The sequence below is a fragment of the Mesoplodon densirostris genome, chromosome 2, assembly GCF_025265405.1.
Source record: "Mesoplodon densirostris isolate mMesDen1 chromosome 2, mMesDen1 primary haplotype, whole genome shotgun sequence".
Taxonomy (NCBI): Eukaryota; Metazoa; Chordata; class Mammalia; order Artiodactyla; family Ziphiidae; genus Mesoplodon; species Mesoplodon densirostris.
In genome coordinates this window covers 147,705,684-147,725,256 of record NC_082662.1, presented here as the reverse complement: position 1 = coordinate 147,725,256, position 19,573 = coordinate 147,705,684, and the positions used below count along the sequence as shown (strand labels likewise).

At 42.5% G+C, this 19,573-nt stretch overlaps 1 protein-coding gene across 2 annotated transcripts in view; it reads left to right on the top strand.

The window, feature by feature from the left end:
- The window catches only part of PTPN14 (protein tyrosine phosphatase non-receptor type 14), a 175,809-nt gene that overhangs the window by 64,677 nt on the left and 91,559 nt on the right, over positions 1–19,573 (top strand). The window contains exons 2-3 of one of the 2 annotated variants that reach the window (XM_060091121.1): positions 2,468–2,795; positions 17,139–17,308. In XM_060091121.1, coding sequence (XP_059947104.1) covers positions 2,622–2,795; positions 17,139–17,308 — 344 coding nt within the window. In that variant the 5' untranslated portion in view covers positions 2,468–2,621. Of the gene's footprint in view, positions 1–2,467; positions 2,796–3,530; positions 3,571–17,138; positions 17,309–19,573 lie in introns of those variants that run through there. The other variant, XM_060091122.1, reaches the window with a different exon arrangement.

Genomic DNA, 19,573 nt, shown 5'->3' with positions numbered 1-19,573 from the left:
GGCCAACTATTTACATAGCATTTACATTGTATTAGGTATTATAAGTAATCTAGAGATGAACTAAAGTATACGAGATAGGTTCTTTGCAAAACATGCCATTTTATATAAGAGACTTGAGCATCCTCGAATTTTGTTATCTGCTGGGATCCTGGAACCAATCCCCTGAGGATACAGAGGGATGACTATATATGAAATATAAAATAAGAGTTCCGTTTGATACTGTCACCATGTAGCCCTGAGATAACAGTCATTTTGGTGAACTTATATTTTTTTCCCGTTTATTTATTTATTATAAAAACTGATCATCTGTACACGTTGTGCGGTTTACTTTTTTTTTTTTTGTGGTACGCGGGCCTCTCACTGTTGTGGCCTCTCCCATTGCGGAGCACAGACTCTGGACGCTCAGGCTCAGTGGCCATGGCTCACAGGCCTAGCCGCTCCGCGGCATGTGGGATCTTCCCGGACTGGGGCACGAACCCGTGTCCCCTGCATTGGCAGGCGGACTCTCAGCCACTGTGCCACCGGGGAAGCCCATGCAGTTTACTTTTTATCTCACTAACTGCGTTGTGGATTGTGTGCTGTCAAATATGTAGCTGAGATTGTGTTTAGTAGTGCCTGGGATAAAAGTGTACCAAGCCAGCCACATTCCTTCCTAGGTGTTCAAGGCGAGACACACCCAAATGTAAAGTGCCCGACCCAGGATGAGAAATGTGACTTGTGCCCACAGAGCAAATATTTTTCTCTCTTTGAGGCTCTCTAGCTAATATAGGAGTTGAATCTTGGTGTCTTCTGCCCTGTGTTTTAGCAAGTTGATGGAATGTGGGAGTAGTAAACTCTGAAGGACTCTGTATTTAAATTCTGATACTCTATTTTTTTTTCTTTTCTGGGTGGGTCCCTCCATATTTTTTTTCTGCAGGTACCAGGAGATCATCAGGTTGGCCTACCTTGCAGGTAAACATGATACTCTGCCAACATTAAGTGATTTAGAAATGTTGATCTATTTTACCAAGCCCAAGTCTCTAGCATATGTATTTTAAGCCATCATAAAACACGTACCTGTCACGCTAAGGAATGTGCCGAGGACAGGCATCAAAGACTGGCCGAGGGAGTCTCAGGAGTGTGTTTTACTGTGTTGTAGGGTTGTGTCCTGACAACCTCTGTGAGGCCTGGGGTACTGACAAGGAGTGATTTCTAAATATTGAAGCCATTTTACTTATTAATGCAAGAATTCCTACAAGTAATTATTCCTGTTTGTCTATCCAAGTGTCAGGGGGCTCAGAGGTAATTCTGTGGATAAAGGGCTTAAAGCCTGCATGACTTAGGGAATCCAATGAACAGAACAATCATATGAGCAAGAGATAGTCCTTTGCGCTTCATGGAGAACGGAAAGTTGAACAGAGAGACCGTGTGGACATTTCTGGCTTCTTTGGAAGCTAAGTTTAACGAGCCTCCCAGTGAGAGAATTGCTGGCACAGGGCAGAATGGTAAAGCCGCTTTTACTGTTGTTATTTTGTTCTCGTGTTGTCCATGGCAGTAATGTTATTGCTGCCATTTGGTGGGACATCTGGGTGTCAGTAAATCTTGTTATTAGTAAGTTAAATTATCTGTAATTTGGTGATGGGCTTTTGCATCAAGAATTCTGTAAAGGAGCAAAATGATTGCAGGGTGGTTCCCCACATCTGTCTAAATATCTGGTGAAAAAAGGATAGAGTTGTGATTTTAAGTGCATTAAAAAATTCATGTATTCATTTTTTTTGAAAAAAGAAAGTTGCTGAGTAGTTAATCATTAATTACTAATTTATAATTAGTTAATAATTAAATGCATATTCACTCCATTTTCTATCATCCAGTAATAAAGTAAATAAGATAAAGTAAACGAGAAAATAAGTATAAATATTAAAATAAATGGAAATAATGTTAATGGAAGTAAAGAGGCAGTGTTGCAAAGAGTGAGGAATAAGATAAGATTTTAAGTTCAGGATCAGGGAGTTGCTTAAATCATTGAACCCCACTTTTTTCCTCTCTAGAATAGGGATTGTACAATCGACACCCAGGGGGTTGTTAATGAGGCTGAAATGAGATAATATATTTAGAAGTTGAAAAAAAAACAGTTCAAATTCTACTTCTGCTTTCTTGAGCAGACAGGCTTGTACGATGAAAAACATGTGAATCGAAGTCGCATAGACACTGGTGTGAATTCTGGCTTGGCCGCGTGCGTTCTTAGATGAGTTCTTTTAATCTCGCTGAACGTCAGTTACTCTAGCCATAAAGTGGATCTTATCATATCACCCTTGTAAGGTAAGGTCAAGTGCACGGGTTAGACCAAGGCGCTTGGGAGCAACAGAGTCTGCGGGCTCTTGAATCTGGACATTCATCTATCAGGGGCACCTGCTTGTGTGTGTGGAATATGTGCCGCCTGGAGCTTCCCTTCCAGGTGATGACCTTGCTGCTGCTTTTCTGTTTGCAGCGACCCTCCAGAGCGCCACGCTGGGCATGGACGCCTTTTCCCGCACTTGGAGGAGCACGGGTGCTAGTGTCATCGCCCAGTCACAAAGCTGCTAAGGCCGTCTCAGGGGCGTGGGCGTCAGGACAGGAGGGCAGCATCCGAGGGCCACAGAGCCATGCCTTTCGGCCTGAAGCTCCGCCGGACCCGGCGCTACAACGTCCTGAGCAAGAACTGCTTTGTCACCCGCATCCGCCTGTTGGACAGCAACGTTATCGAGTGCACGCTGTCTGTGGAGAGCACGGGGCAGGAGTGCCTGGAGGCGGTGGCCCAGAGGCTGGAGCTGCGGGAGGTAAGGGTGCAAGCATGGTGGGTGGATGCGCCAGAGCTCAACCCCAGGGACCAGCCGCCTTCTCTTGGCACCTGCCAGGCTTTTCAGCCTCAGCCTGGTTTCGAAGCATCCTGTTATTCTTAGCACGGCCTAGATCTTAACACCTTTCAGTGGATGCAGAGACCTGCTCTGATGTTGTGAGAAGCAGGGACACCCCCTAGAGTTTGCACGGGGCACGGGCTGGGGGCTGGGGGTGGCGGCTCCCCTTTGCTTTCAGCCCATGAGGAGGTTGTTATGAGACTTTCCTCCCCAAAGCCATTTACTCTCTTTAAAACAATCAAGTGGGTAGCTGGGGTTTTGTCATTCCGGCTGCATATCAAGGAGAAAACCACATAAGTGGTGGATGCAGCTGCTTTTTTGTTTGTTTGTTTGTTTCCATATTTTCCTCTTCAAAGAGGGAAAAGAGGAAAAAAAAGAAAGAGCATTTAAAGTGAGCATGACCAGCGAGGCTTTTTTTTGTGGGAGCTTGTAAAATGGGGGTTTTGTTCCTTTTAAGATTCCTCATGACCTTGTTTTCTTTGGGCTTTAAGCAAACCCAGGGTTCACCATTAAGACAGTCACGTTATCTCTCTTTAGAAGAGATTCTTAGAGCAATGTGCCCTTTGTAACCAGCAAGCCCTGCTTTTTTTTTTTTTTTTTTTTTCAGTCTTACAGACATTTAGGACAAGGGACTTTTGAGAGAAACCCCCTCAAGCATCTGTGTCTTGGGAGCATATCGCATGTGGCATATGGGCTGGTAGGTAAGGGGGTGTGGTTGAAAGGTGTGCCAGTGCTGAAATGACAGCAGACCCCTGAGAGTCAAGCCTTCCCGAGGGCAAGGAAGAGCTCTGTGATTGTCCTGGGCCCTGTGACACCATTGCCCAGTTCTCAGGGTGATGCAGAAGAGGGGAGCGGTCCCTATTGAAAGTGATCTTATTTGATCTCTTTGCTCACCTCTCAGGATCCACCCTTCTTCCATTTGCACAAAGGAGTTGGGGTCAAGGAAGGTCTTCCTCTCCACTTGGCATCTTCCACAGGCTGCCTCTTATCCTCTGGGGGACTGTTTCACCTGAGCACTTCTGTTTCCTACTGGTCTTCGTGTTTATACTTTGGTTTCAGTGTTCAGGCCTTCCTTTGACATTTACCTTCCTGTGGAGGAGACTGTCCTGCCCAACAGGTATATGTAGCTTGGTAGCTGACACAATAAACACGTGAAATGTTCTGACCTTGCTGGTTGATAATTGGCTCTTTTTTGCTTCTTAGTAGCACATTAGGGTGCACATATTTAAACATATGCGTGTGTATCGGCATAAAGGAAAAACCTTAATGCTCTTGTCAGTTGGCCAAGAGGCTGGTCTAAATTCTCATAAAAATTTTCATTATAGATCATTTGAAAATATATGCAGTGGTTTTTACTTTTGAATATTCCCAGTAACTTAAATGAGAACAACTAAGTATTCTTTGCATGCATTAGAAGCAGTATAGTATGTGGTTAAGTAGTTACAAGTGCAGGCTTTGGAGTCTTGAACTTGAGTCAAGTTATGGTTCTGTCACTTACTAGGTAACCTTGGAAAAGTTATTGAACTTCTCTGGAAATCAGTTTTCTCAGCAATAAGATGGGAATAGTGATACTCACCTCACTTACGTTACAGGGCTGTTGTAAATATTAGAAGAGATGTAGTATGGCAAATGCATAGGGCTGTGTCTAATAATGTATAATTGTTCCAATTTGAGAGTTTTGAAAAACATTTTTTCATTAAAGAAAGTACTGAACAACTGCAGTGTTCCAGACACTGTTTTGGGACTTGGTGAAACTAAGATAAATAAGTTGTAATTTTTCCTTCAAGATATGCACAGACTAGTAGAGGAATCCAGCATGTAAAAACCAGCTAAGACTGAATGTGATCCGCACTAAATGCAATGCAGGGGCTGGCCTGAAAGGCAGTGGCTCTCCTTAGAGTTGTGCAGTGCACGGCCTGCTCCACTGAACACCGCAGCCCTAGCTAGGGGAGAGGAAGCCTCAGTGAAATATGAACAGAGCCCTCGCATTTTGAACAGGGACTTGAAGGATGCCCAGGAGTTCAGTAGGTGGAAAAGAAGGCAGGTCATTCTGGGCATGGGGAACTGGATTTTTGACGATCCATGGATGTCCATGGATCAGGCACCATTCTGGGAGCCTGAGAAGGCATCTCTGTGAATCACCAGGTAAAGCCAGAGTGTAAGGTGCAAAGTGAGGGGTGTCTGGAGATGTGTATGATAATAATAATTAACTTTCAGCAGAGTATTGTTTCTCTCAGTGAGAGGGCAAAGGTCAACCCTGGATTATCCTACAACTGGGTTGTCACAAAGGACAGAGCAGTGAAGTCCAGATTCTACTGTCCAGTGTGTGTTGCAGGGTGATTGATCTTCTAATGCTAAGATGGGGTTTGCGTTTAATGTTGGCTTTATTTTGACATGCTCTAAACAGGTGCATCCACATTAGAACAAATCACTTTCTCTTTTGGTTTTATGCCTTCATTCTGTGACAGATCACATTGAAGGTATTGGCCTTTTGTGAAACAGTCCTATAGAAAGTCCTCTTGAATTGAAGGATGAGATAGAGCAATGTAATACTTTGTTCTTCATTTGCCCAGACACACCTCAAGGAGGAATGCATGCTCCACCCAAGAGCAGAGGGTAGGGTGTGAACACGGGGTCTGCCACAGTCACTTGACTTTGTATGTGGGTCATTTTTCAAATAGGGCTGATGGTGCTTTAGAGAAGAAAGAAAAAATTCATCTAAAATACAATGAATTGTTTAGTCTTTATGAAGTTTTGGAAAGTAGAGTGGGGTGAATTTGCCATTAGAAGTGTTCTGTAGTTTAGGTGTACCCTGAACTTGACAGTGGATTTATATTAGGAAAGGAAAATTAATTTTGATTTAATTTTTGATCTATGTTAATTATAATTTATGTTTTATTAGGTAAGTTAAAAATAGATTGTAGGGAATTCCCTGGCATTCCAGCGCTTAGGACTCCATGCTTCCATTGCAGGACACAGGCTCCATCCCTGGTTGGGGAGCTAAGACCCCATAAGCTGCACGGTGCGGCCAAAAAAAAAAAAAAAAAATTGTATTTTTTGAGGCAGTTTTAGGTTTATAACAAAATTGGGTGGAAAGCACAGAGAGTCCCTTATACCTCCTGTCCCCTCCCCCCAGGCTCCCCCACTGTCGACACCCCCCACCAGAGTGGTCCATTTGTACAGTCAATGAACCCACATTAACACATCATATGCTCCAAGTCCATAGTGTAGGTTAGGGTTCACTCTTGGTGGTGTACATTGTGTGGATTTTGACCAACGTATAATGACGTGTGTCCATATGGTAAACTCTTTTTTTAATGTAATAAACTGATTTCTTAAATATTATACGCAAACATTAATTGAAAAGTATACATGTTTCAGTGTTAAACACATATTCCTCTTCCAACAAAATGAAATGTCATCCTGAGTCACCTTGGGTCACCGAAGGTCTCAGTTGACTCTCTACTAGTAGTTGCCCGTGTCCTGTATGACTTCATCCTCCTGTTACTGAATGCAGGTTCATGGGCTCGATGCACAGTGAGGCCAAACAAACCGAAACGTCCGAGTTTGGAGCAAAGAAGTGTTTCTTGCAGGGCCGAGCAAAGCGAACAGAACAGGTGGCTCATGCTCAGAAATCCCTGAACTGATATGCTAAACGTTTTCAGGGTCAAATTTGGTTTTGAATGCACAGCTGTGCTGCCATTTCCTAGGGCATCCAGAGTGCCCAGGCCTGGCTTAGTCAGCAAACACAGTCATCCCCTGGGGAAGCAGAATATGACAGGGTCCCTGCTTCCAGAAACCCTGGAGTTGGGAGAATAGGAAAAACAAGAAACAAAACAAAGAGAACAGCCTGTGCCGAGGTACAGAAACAGGAAAGAACATGGAATTTTCAGGGAAGGGCAGAGTGCAGTTTGCACAGATGTGTGTGTGTGTGTGTGTGTGTGTGAGTGTGTGTGTGTAGGGGTCATGGAGGGGAGGATAGGAGTGTGGGTAGGTAGGTGGAGTCTGCTTTTGAAGGGTTTGATGTACCTGGCTAAGGAGTTTTAACTAGATCCTGTAGAACATTGTTTCTAAAATGTGTCACAAAAATAATCACCACCTTTTAATGTACCACATCTTGTGCTGAGTGCCTTTCAGAGATCAACTCATTTAAATTTTCTAACAAGTCTGTCAGGTGGCTGCTCTTGCTGTCCCCATTTTATGGATGGGGAGACCACAGTGTAGTCACTGGACTGGCTCAAATTCAGGTAGACTGACTCCACCGCTCTAATTCCCAGGGATGTGTAGTGGCAGAAAAAGGGGCCGTGGTAAGAAGATGCTTTGGGAAACACTCTCCTAAGTTCTGCAGTTAAGAAAATAAATGTGTTGAGCTCAGTGTTTCACAATTAATTTAGCCTTCTAGTAAATACTCTTTGAATCGTTTGGGTAATAAAACACTGCCTGGAGATGGAAAGCCATAAAAAGATTTCAAGGTGAAGCATGACATGATCACCTTGAGTTTTAAGAAAAGAACCAAATAGCCGAAAAACGATGGGGATTGGGTGACAGGAGGAACAGAGATGCTAATTAGGTGGACATAACAATAACCTGGCAAGAGGAAATAACGTGAACCCCTTAAGAAAAAAAAAATTTTAATTGTTTTAAATAAGTTCAGAAAAAAAATTAGGTATGAGTTTCTGGCTGGGAACTCTATTTAAAGGAAGAGGCTCGGGAGATACAGGAGGCTCAGAAAATTAGAATTCTGATAATATAGTTACAATATGTTTGGATCAATGGATTTCCTCTTCCCCAAATGAAATCTTAGGTGGAACTTCAGTGTGTAAAATGGAGCTGCTCTGTTTGCTGAGGGAGTGGATAGGGTGTCTGGAGCCCCATCTCCTTGTGCCCTTCCCACACACACCCCAACATGGCTTGAAAAATCATTGCCCTAGATTAAGAGAGAAATAGCTAAAACAATGTTGCCTTATGACTAATCCTTATCTTTGAAAAATAAATACATGGAGAAACAGCAGAGTTTAGTGGCTAGGAATGAGAGTTTGGACCAAACTGTCCGAGTTTGAATCCTGGCTCTGCCACTGATTTGCTGTGTGATCTTGAATAGTTACTTAACCACCTTGTGCCTCTGTTTTCTCATCTGTGAATGAAGATGGTAATAGTAGCAGCCTCCATAAGTTGTTGGGAAGATTAAATGAGTTAGTTTTTGCAAAGTTGCCACCGTATCTCAGTGCTGGGCACATAGGAAGCACTTAATAAGGTGGTCTCCTCTGCAAAACACTACTCAGGTCAGACAGAGAAGGAGAAATATAGTATGTTATATGCAGACTCTAAAAAGAAATACAGGGACTTCCCTGGTGGTGCAGTGGTTAAGAATCTGCCTGCCAATGCAGGGGACACGGGTTTGAGCCCTGCTCCGGGAAGATCCCACATGCCGTGGAGCAACTAAGCCTGTGCGCCACAACTACTGAGCCTGCGCTCTAGAGCCCGTGAGCCACAACTACTGAACTTGCTCCCCTAGAGCCCGTGCTCCGCAACAAGAGAAGCCACCACAATGAGAAGCCTGCACACTGCAACGAAGAGCGGCCTCCACTCGCTGCAACTACAGAAAGTGGGCGCACGCAGCAACAAAGACCCCAACGCAGCCAAAAATTAAAAAAAAAACAAAAAAACAAAGAAATGATACAAATGAACTTGCTTACAAAACAGAAGCAAACTCACAGACTTAGAGAACAGAACTTATGGTTATGGGGTAGGGAGAAGGGTCAGGGGGAAGGGATAGTTAGGGAGTTTGGGATTGACATATACACACTGCTATATTTAAAATGGGTAACCAACAAGGACCTACTGTATAGCACAGCTCAATAATATGTAACAACCTAAATGGGAAAATAATTTGAAAAAGAATAGATACATGAATATGTACACCTGAATCACTTTGCTGTACACCGGAAACCAACACAACATCGTTAATCAACTATACTCCAATATAAAATAGAAAGTTAAAAAAAAAAAAAAAAGACACCACTCAGGCTGTCTAGACCCCCTACAGTCCCTCCAGAGTCTGGGCTCTCACCCTTTTGTAAGTCTGCTCATTCCATTTTTAGATGGCTTTGATCATTAGAAGCTATGATCTTCCACTGAGCCAAAATCTTTCAGTTCCTTGAACAGTTATTAATTTCAGATTGTGCTGCCCAGTAGGATAGCCATTGGCTACATGTGGCTATTGAGCACTTGAAGTGTGGCTAGCTTGAACTGAGATGTGTAGTAAGTATAACATACACAGCGGATTTTGAAGACCTAGTATGAAAAAAAGTTAATATATCTCATTAGTCATTTTTATAACAGTTACATGTTGAAAGCATAATATTTTGAATATACCATTTTATTTTATTTTTTAATTTATTTATTTTTGGCTGCATTGGGACTTTGTTGCTGCACGCGGGCTTTCTCTAGTTTTGGCGAGCGGGAGCTATTCTTCGTTGCAGTGCACAGGCTTCTCATTGCGGTGGCTTCTCTTGTTGCGGAGCGCAGGCTCTAGGCATGTGGGCTTCAGTAGTTGTGGCACGTGGGCTCAGTAGTTATGGCTCGTGAGCTCTAGGGTGCAGGCTCAGTAATTGTGGCGCATGGGCTTAGTTGCTTAGCGGCATGTGGGATCTTCCCAGACCAGGGCTCGAACCCGTATCCCTGCATTGGCAGGTGGATTCTTAACCACTGTGCCACCAGGGAAGTCCCTATACCATTTTAAGTAAAATTTATTAAAGTTAATTTTACTTCTTTAAAAAAATTTATTATAATTAATTTTACTTCTTTGTACTTTTTAAATGTAGCTACTAGAAATTTTTAAATTACATATGTGGCTCAGGGACTTCCCTAGTGGTCCAGTGGGTAAGACTCCGTGTTCCCAATGCAGGGGGCCCAGGTTCAGTCCCTGGTCAGGGAACTAGATCCCGTTTGTATGCCACAACTAAGAGTTTGCATGCCGCAACTAAGAGTCTGCAGGCCGCAACTAAGAAGCCTGCATGCCGCAACTGAGTCCGCAGGCTGCAACTAAGAAGTCTGCACTCATGCTGCAGCGAAGATCCCACGTGCCACAACAAAGACCCGGCACAGTCAAAATAATAAATAAGTAAGTAAGTAGGGGCTTCCCTGGTGGCACAGTGGTTGAGAGTCCGCCTGCCGATGCAGGGGACACGGGTTCGTGCCCCGGTCCGGGAAGATCCCACATGCCGCGGAGTGGCTAGGCCCGTGAGCCATGGCCACTGAGCCTGCGCGTCCGGAGCCTGTGCTCCGCAACGGGAGAGGCCACAGCAGTGAGAGGCCCGCGTTCCGCAAAAAAAAAAAAAAAAAAAAAAAAAAAAAAAAAAAAAAAAAAAAAAAAAAAAAAAAATAAATAAGTAAGTAAGTAAATAAGTAAATAAATAAAACAAAGTAGTGTTAGCATAATGATTTTTAAAAATTCAGGTCACATTAAAAAAATACCTGGCTCACATATTTCTACTAAGCACTGCTGTTTTAAGAAAAGCAAGGAGGCCATGTTAATAGTAATAAGGAATATAAAGAATTCCAATAAAACATAAAAATATGCTAGAATTATTTCCTTTAGGGATAATCGTGACTCTACTTTTAATTAAAAAATAATAAATGGAGGAGGGATAAATAATTTAACACAGGTATGTGAGAATACTCTTCATGGCTATACTCTATTCAAGGTAGAGAACAGTTGTTTTATTAGGAAATCCAGCACTTCGGGGAAGAATAAATTTGATAACTCTTGGGCCTCTTCTAAGGCTAAACTAAGAGCCCTGGTTTTTAAAGGAGCCTAAAAAGAATCCATAACAATTTCATAGCGTTGGTGATTATCCTCTAAGTTATTCCCCTTTTCTTTTGCAAATTTATATTTTCATCTTTACTGAAAGCTGATTTATCCAGAGCTATCAGCTATGGTAGAAACGTCTCACATTTTGCTCTTTTCATAATGGCTAGAGCTTACAAAGATACAGAATCTTAACATGCATTTCCTTTCATCAAAGTAAAGCTAACCTGGGCCTCCCTGGTGGCGCAGTGGTTGAGAGTCCTCCTGCCGATGCAGGGGATGCGGGTTCGTGCCCCGGTCTGGGAGGATCCCATATGCCGCGGAGTGGCTGGGCCCGTGAGCCATGGCCGCTGGGCCTGCGCGTCCGGAGCCTGTGCTCCGCAACGGGAGAGGCCACAACAGTGAGAGGCCCGCATACCGCAAAAAGAAAAAAAAAAAAAAAGTAAAGCTAACCTACATTAAGGACATTTCTATGGCTTGATTTTATGTTAATCTTTTGGGAATTGGAAATTTATCTGTGATAATGGGTGTACTTGAACATTTCATTCCCTGGCCCTGTCAGATAATAGTGGAATTTGCTGTATTTTATAGCCAGCTTAAGTATATCTATATATGTTTGTATCTGCAGAGGACTAAAATAATCAACCATAATTAAGAACTGATTAAAGAGTACTCTGCTGGGGAAACTTCTGAATTTTGCATTGCTTTTTGTCTTTGTAAAGATTATGATGTGAAATCTTACTAGCTTAATGTCAATTCTGTAAGGTAAATTGGTGCCAGTGTCTATTTTCTAGTTACAGAGATTGTAGGTGAAGTAATCCCCTGGTCTTCATCTTTTTGTATATTCGGAGTGAGTCGTGCAGCCTCAGAAGAGTGAATTTTCTTGGCTATGAGATTTGCCTCTTGGGTCTGTGTTACTCTGCAGTTCCTTTTCCTGTACTTTTATGAAAAGATTGACTAGGAAAATGAAGATGGTGCAGTTGTTAATTATAGACGTGCCAGTTATAGAAATCCCAGACTATCCAGAGTAGAGGTTGATTGCATGCAAGTTGTTTTTTGCAGTTATCTAACTGATGTATGGTGGTTTATTTTCCAAAGCATTTGGAATGTAATTGCGTGAAGTGCTGTTTTCAGAGTCTGTGTCTAGTCATCTTTTGAAGTATTTTCCATGCCTCCGTGAAAGTTTGAATGCTTGTGTGTAATTCCTATATATTTTATGTGAAGGTGTCTCAACCTTTTTGTTTCTTAATTTACAACTGAAATATACTGGCTACTACAGGGAGCCTATTACAGCCTAATGGAAAGTATTTTAAACTTTTGCTTCTGGATGATTAACTCTTCAAAATGCTTGAGATAAGATCCTGAATTTAATCCCTAGTAATTGCCAAGACTGTGTCTGTAACCCTTATAAATAGTTAGCATTAAAGCTGTGTCATTGTCATAAAACTAGAAAAACAAAACCCTCAAAAAAATCTTTCCCTATTAATAGCTACCATGGGGGATAACACCATATTTACAAATAAATGAAGAAATCAATCAAAAACATCCCAAACTGTTTTTAAAGGCCTTATTTACTACAATCTTTTCATGATACCGAAAGAGGGCTCTTATTATGACACTGAAGGATTCACATGCCAATCTGCCACTGAAGAAACTAGCCTGTTTTTGAGGGCTCACATACATTTATCCTTCCCTGTTAAAATGCAAAACTCCAAACCAAATAAACCAGGAAACTACTCATATGAAAATGACAATTTATGTGACTCTTCTTACATTATTTTTTTAGTAATGCATTTTTGCATTTTTAGCAATTGATTCAGAGATGTGGTTCCTCTCCCTGGGAACCGGTTCTTCTGTCTTTTCTTTTCTTTTTTTAAATAAATTTATTTATTTATTTATTTTGGGCTGAGTTGGGTCTTTGTTGCTGCACGCGGGCTTTCTCTGGTTGCAGCAAGCGGGGGCTTCTCCTGTTGTGGATCATGGGCTCTAAGCACGGGCTTCAGTAGTTGTGGCTCGCGGGCTCTGGAGCGCAGGCTCAGTAGTTGTGGTGCATGGGCTTAGTTGCTCTGTGGCATGTGAGATCTTCCTGGAGCAGGGCTCGAATCCGTGTCCCCTGCATTGGCAGGTGGATTCCTAACCACTGTACCACCAGGGAAGCCCTGTCTTTTCTTATTGCAATGAACTCATTGCAGAATTCATGGCAACAGAGCTGTTTTCTAAAGAAAACTAGAGAAATAAAACGGGATTTAGAGTCCACACAGAGGTATCCTGAGGATTAGATGGACCTGGTTTATGTTTGGTGCTTTGGAGATAAACCAAACAAGTGTCTCAGGCATTTTCTTGGGCAATACTGTGGAATCCTTTTGGTCATGGAGGAGGTAGCCATTTCTACCATTTCTATTTGGAATCCACCACATTTCCTTCAACCATCTGGCAGTGTTTAGCAGCGAAGCTCAGCTTTCAGAATTCAGCTGGAGTTGAACTTGGCAAGTCACGTATGAACAGGCCTGGTGTGGTCTCAGCTGGGCTTGATGGGAGTAATGGCCCCTTGGCTGATACACAGGAAGTTGATTGGTGCACATGTTAGTTTAAGTGAGTGGTTAGGTTCTGATTCCATTTTCTGTGATGCATTTTGTAGATATGGCTGAATAAATGTGTTGCCTTGTGAACTTGAACAGAACAGGGTAAGAACTTTGAGACAGGGTCTTTCTCCTCCATTGAATACTCCAGAGCAGGGATGTGGCTAGGGGAAGAACGGGGTGGGGGGATGGGGTGGGAATGGAGAAGGTTACTTGGGGCAGAGCTTCACAAAACAGTGTGCGGATGGGGATCTCATAAATGAACTTTCCTTCCTCCTAAATAACTCAATACAGCACTTCTAAAACTAGGTCGTTCTGGCCATAGTATGTAGAAACTGTGTCCTCCAGATTACCTGCTTCTGCATTGGAACCCCATTTCTTGAATAGTTAAATAATTGTTTCATTGGATAAATGCATGGTGAGTCACCCAGAAGTACCCTGTGTCCTCTGGAAAAGACTGTATTGCAGCAACAAAAATATCTTACGCCATGGATTAGGTTTTGGCATTGGAAGTGGTTTACCTTGTTATTTGGAATTCTGTACTGTTAATTATGGCTCAAGACTATGATCATACAATGATTTCTTTTGTACCTCATCATCTTCCTTTTCTGTGTGTGCACGTGTGCCTGAATGTATCTTTGTGCATGCATGTATGTGTATGTGTACTCCATGGAATATTCTTAGGGTGGTTTTTTTAAAAAATTAGTTTATTTTTGTCTGCATTGGGTGTTCGTTGCTGCGCGCGGGCTTTCTCTAGTTGTGGTGAGCGGGGGCTTCTCTTCATTGCGGAGCAGGGCCTTCTCTTCATTGCAGTGCGTGGGCTTCTCATTCCGGTGGCTTCTCTTGTTGCGGAGCACGGGCTCTAGGCGTGCGGGCTTCAGTAGTTGTGGCACGCAGGCTCAGCAGCTGTGGCTCGCAGGCTTTAGAGCGCAGTCTCAGTAGTTGTGGTGCATGGGCTTAGTTGCTCCGTGGCACGTGGGATCTTCCCGGACCAGGGCTCGAACCCGTGTCCCCTGAATTGGCACGCAGATTCTTAACCACTGTGCCATGAGGGAAGTCGCTTTTTTTTTTTTTTTGAAGCGGGGAGATCAGGTCTGGTTTAATGATTGGGTGGGAATGAGAAAAGGAAATTTAAAATACCGGCCTTCAAAGCATAGGAGAAGTAAACGTTAAATCTTTTTTTTTTTTTCAAAATCAATTGTAGAATGTTTATGCAGTTATTGTGGATCCTTTATAGTTTGAATGTTACTAATTTGAGTGAATGTTACAATTTGAATGAAGTATGGACCATAAAATAATGCCTCCAAATGTGAAGACTCCTTTTAGTGAAAGATAATAAATCATGGTTGGCTTGTTAAGCAATTGCAGAGTTTGCCCTCCCTTTCTCCACCTATGCTTATAAAAGGGCTCTTTTTCAACTAAAATAATTATCACATAGCCTGTCACTGTTTACATATATTACCTCATTTATCATATGCAAACTCACTACAAGCCATCCACAGTATGGTGGAATACCCTCATATGGTGCTGTGCTCCATGAAGGAATTCAGTATAATGCAGAACTGCCTTGGACCCTTTTCAGACAGTTTATTAAGTACCCAGACTGCCTCATTTTAAGGTTAGCCTAAGCCCCCATGATAGATCCCCTAGGAAAGCATCAGAGTGATGTTCCAGTGTCCCATAAACACCTATAATGAGACTCTAAAGAAAATCTTTGGGGAGGCACTGCTTTGTGATTTTTTTTTCTTATACCTTTTAGATTTTTATGTTATTTATAGGCCTTCCAGCTTCTGCTTTTGCTTGCTTTTTCTCCTTTATCTTTAGATAACTTGTTTTCTTTTTTTAACATCTTTATTGGAGTATAATTGCTTTACAGTGTATTGTTAGTTTCTGCTGTATAACAAAGTGAATCAGCTATATGTATACATATATCCCCATACCTCCTCCCTCTTGCGTCTCCCTCCCACCCTCCCTATCCCACCCCTCTAGGTGGTCACAAAGCACCGAGCTGATCTCCCTGTGCTATGAGGCTGCTTCCCACTAGCTATCTATTTTACATTTGGTAGTGTATATATGTCCATGCCACTCTCTAAGTTCGTCCCAGCTTACCCTTCCCCCTCCCCATGTCCTCAAGACTGTTCTCTACGTCTGTGTCTTTTAACTTCTGTTTTCTGATTCTGTGGTTGATAGAGATGCCAATAGCACTGATGACAAAGATTCTTGAGGCTTGCCTGCTTTCACTTGCTGAGGACAATGATCATGGTGATAATAGGAGCAGCAACAGAAGTCACCATTTATGAAGTAGTTACTTAATGTGGGCCACGCACATGTGGACAGGCATTATCTCATTTACACCCCTAACAGCCTGTGGGTGATGGGGGTAATCACCATCCCCATTTTACAGATTAGGAAGCTCTGAGACCCTCGGAGGCTCCATCACTTGTATAAAGTTATCAAGACAGAGAGTGTAAAAGCTTGGAGATGAACTGACTTCAAAGCCTATTTTCTTTCTGTTCAGCCACATTTCATTTCCCCTACGTCATCAGTCCCATTGGAACAACTAATGGGCTCACTGGAGCTGGGAAATGAACAATAGGGTCAGAATTCACTCAAGCAAGTTGGTCTAAGTTGATAGAAATATAACCTCGGCTCTGTTCATTGGCATTTTGTTGCTCAAGAAATGCATAGATTTCTGGTATGGACTTGCCCTTTGGAAAATCATGGAGGAAATGGTCCCATCTGAAAGTAAAAACCCGTTTAAAAATATCCTTTAGAGTATTTTGGATCTGCAGCTTTATGTACGGAAGGATGTGTCTGGTTTTCTGGTAAAGTCAGAGTCAAAACTTGATTACAGATTTTGGTGGGGTGGTGATGGGGATTGATCTATAGTATTGTTGAGGTGGCAGCCAGCTGGAGTGGGAAGGTCGGCACCAAAATGCCTTTGGAAATTAAACATTGTAATGAAATGATTCCTTTGAAGGCAGCTTTCCAGGTGTGCTGTAAACCATTCTAGGCTATAATTGAAATATAAAAGAACGCTTCAAAAGCAGTGATCTATTTTTTAGCGACTTATGCTAATCCTGAAATCCTAACATGAATTAATGTAAAGACAGGATTGGATGCATAAAAGTACCTGTTTTAATCATTTAGCACATTGTTCAAAACTAACCTGGTTGAGGCTTCAAGTCTAAGGGTGAAAATCTCACTCTCATCTCTCAAATCCCCCCATGATCTGCCAAGAACAACCACCAGGGGCTCCTGTGGCAGCTGTGAAGAGGGGCTACTTCCGCTCTCCCTGCTTAATGCGGGGGGAGGGATTCGCTGCAGTTCATGTATAATGAAGTGGTCGCGGCCGATGTTTTTTAAAAGTACTTCATTAAAGCCTAAACAGTGAATCAATTTTCTGTTCCAATCCGGTACTGTATGAAAATATCTACACTGCTGTAGCTTAACGTTGGCAGAAGGTTTCATCTTTGGAGTTGAACCGTAAGTTACTTTGTAGCAGGTGAGAAAGCTGTGTTTGCCTCTGCTCCTGTGCTTCACTAGCACAGGGAAGTCAGCCTTGAGATCTTAGAATAAGTCCACACTGTCCCCACTCTGCATCACCCCCGCTTACCTAGCATAGGTGCATCAGTACCCACATGTACAAACAGCAGCAATGGGTAGGAATACTGCATCTGGAGACTCAGGGTAGATTACAGTACTGGGTACCTGTGGTTTCTTTTCACGTATCCCAAAGTTCAAAAGTAAAAGCTGGATCCTTGTGTACAGGCTGAGGCACTAAAGGGGAGGTAAGGTGCTGGAGTCTTATTTCCTGTGTGGTCTCAGGATGCCCCTTGTAAGCGTGAACTGATGCTGTTTTATCCTTTTATCTAGACACACTACTTTGGCCTTTGGTTTCTCAGCAAGAGCCAGCAAGCACGATGGGTGGAGCTGGAGAAACCTCTGAAGAAACATCTGGACAAATTTGCTAATGAGCCTCTGCTTTTCTTTGGAGTCATGTTTTATGTGCCAAACGTGTCGTGGCTTCAGCAAGAGGCCACAAGGTAGGTACATTTTTTCCTCCATGTTCCACGTAGGATGTGGATTAACTGTGAGGCTTCAGATGAAATAGATGAGCTGGTTGATTTAAGGGTGTGTGTGTGTGTGGGGTGGGGAAGAGGGTGGCATAGTTGGGAATTGTTTACCAGTTGCTTTGCAGCTTTAGAATTTTTGTTTGAATCTGTGTAGCTAACCCCAGCGGTTCCCTATACTGCTAGTGAGGTAGCGGTGATCCTGAAGCACGTAGAATTTTGTGTCTAGCAGCATAGACTGTGGGTAAAATCAATATGCTAGGATTTCATAAAAAATTAACCACCTAAAACCGTTTGGTCCAGTCCTTCCCTCAAATGTCCCCAAACAAAATGCATCATCAGACTCTGGATTTGAGGATTGAGAAGGTAACTGAAGATGGGAATAGAGTTGAGGAAAGCTCTGAGAGGGTAAGAGTTTTGGTTTCGTAGTTTGAATACAAGGAGGCAGGAAGCCAACAGCAGAGCGATCTGGAGATTAGCCCCGCCCTCCTGCTCATTGGCTGCTTTAACTGGGAGAGAAACCACGTGCCATCTTTGAAGTGCTATTTTTCCCTCACCTGTAAAGTGAGGGATTTGAATGGGTCCCAACCGTTCTGATAGTCTGCGATGCTGTGAATGAAACGAGTGCGTTTTTGTTGGTGTTCGTTAAAATATGCAGGTGTGGGGGGGTGTCTCCTTATCATTGTGTTATTTCCGGTAATGAAGGGAATCGCATAAGCCCTCTACTTTAAGCCTTTTACTTGGATCATGGCATTCAGAGTGCTTGGGAAGCAATGCCAGTGGCATCCCAGGTAGAAGGAACAGTATTCTACTTGATTATTGCATGTGTCATTTCTTAGATTTTAAATGTCTGAAATAAAGATGGAGTTGAAATTTTTATTTACATTTTAAGGTGATAGTGTCCATCTTCTTCTTTTTTTAACCCAAATCATTGTTAACTAGGTGGTATTTCTATAAACACAGGCCACGAGAGAGCCGACGGTCTGACCCAGGACACCTATGTCAGTCTTTCAGGTGTCATTCATTTGAAGCACTTGATTGTGTACCATTGTGCAGTGTTTTCAAGGGATTTCATTTATTGAAGTCCTTTCTGTCCAAGAAATTATCTCCTCAAATCTCCTCAAGTCAAATCAAAGCAAGATGATTTCCTCCAGCTTTTGAATCCTTGAGTACTTTACACAGTGTTAGGAACACAGCATTAGGGTAATAAGAAATACTTGCTGATTCATGGCTCTTGGACCATTAAATGCAAGAGAATGAGTGCCAAGGATGAAACATGGACTATAAATTAATGCATATTGGGAAAAGTACAGCCCGTAGGGAAAAAAAAAATGAAGTGGTGTTCCTTTAGACAGATTTATCCTGTAAGGTCCGTTGAGGAAGAGCAGTTGAAATGGTGAGGGACTCAGAAATTGTGCTTTATGAAGTAAAAGAAAAAAAGCTTGTTTAAGCTTAGAAAAATGAAGACTTGCAAGGGTACAGTAGCTGCCTTTGGACTCTCATGGGGAGGGAATTCTGTGTCAGCTCCAGGGCACAAAATTAGGGCTGGTAATAATGAAGTTCAAGGAGTTGAAAGACTTTGGTTATCTGGCTCGACATAAGAACAGACTTTCTAATAATAAAGCCATGTAAAAGTGGAGTAAGCAGACTTATAAAAGGGCAAGAGCCCCAGTCTCTGAAAATGCTGTAGCACAGAGTGGTAGCCCATGTAGTGTCTTATAGAGGAGACCTCCATATTGGGAGCAATGTTGGAATCATCAGTGGTTCTCAAACAGACCAGGGCCTACTGGATCATAACTACCCCAAGCATTTATTATAAATATGGATTCTAGGGCCGCACCAGAAGTCTGAACTGGAATGTCTCAGACTGGGGTTCACGAGGATGTGTTGTTTAAAATAAACAGTATTCCTCAGGTAGTTCTGATGTTCATTCAGACTTGGGAATCAATAAGTTAGTTAACCTCTAAAGCTCTTTACAGTTTTAGATTTTCCAGATAAGTAAACTTAATGCTGCATTATTTGATTGTCAATACTTGCATTTATAAGCTGAAACAAAAAGTGTTTAAATCTCAAAAACTGAGGTATAGAGTAGGAACTTTGGAATTTCTTTTTGCTCAGTTAGGTTGGTTCACTTAAGAAGTTTTTTTTTTTTTTTTTTTTTTTTTTTTTTGTGGTACGCGGGCCTCTCACTGCTGTGGCCTCTCCCGTTGCGGAGCACAGGCTCAGCGGCCATGGCTC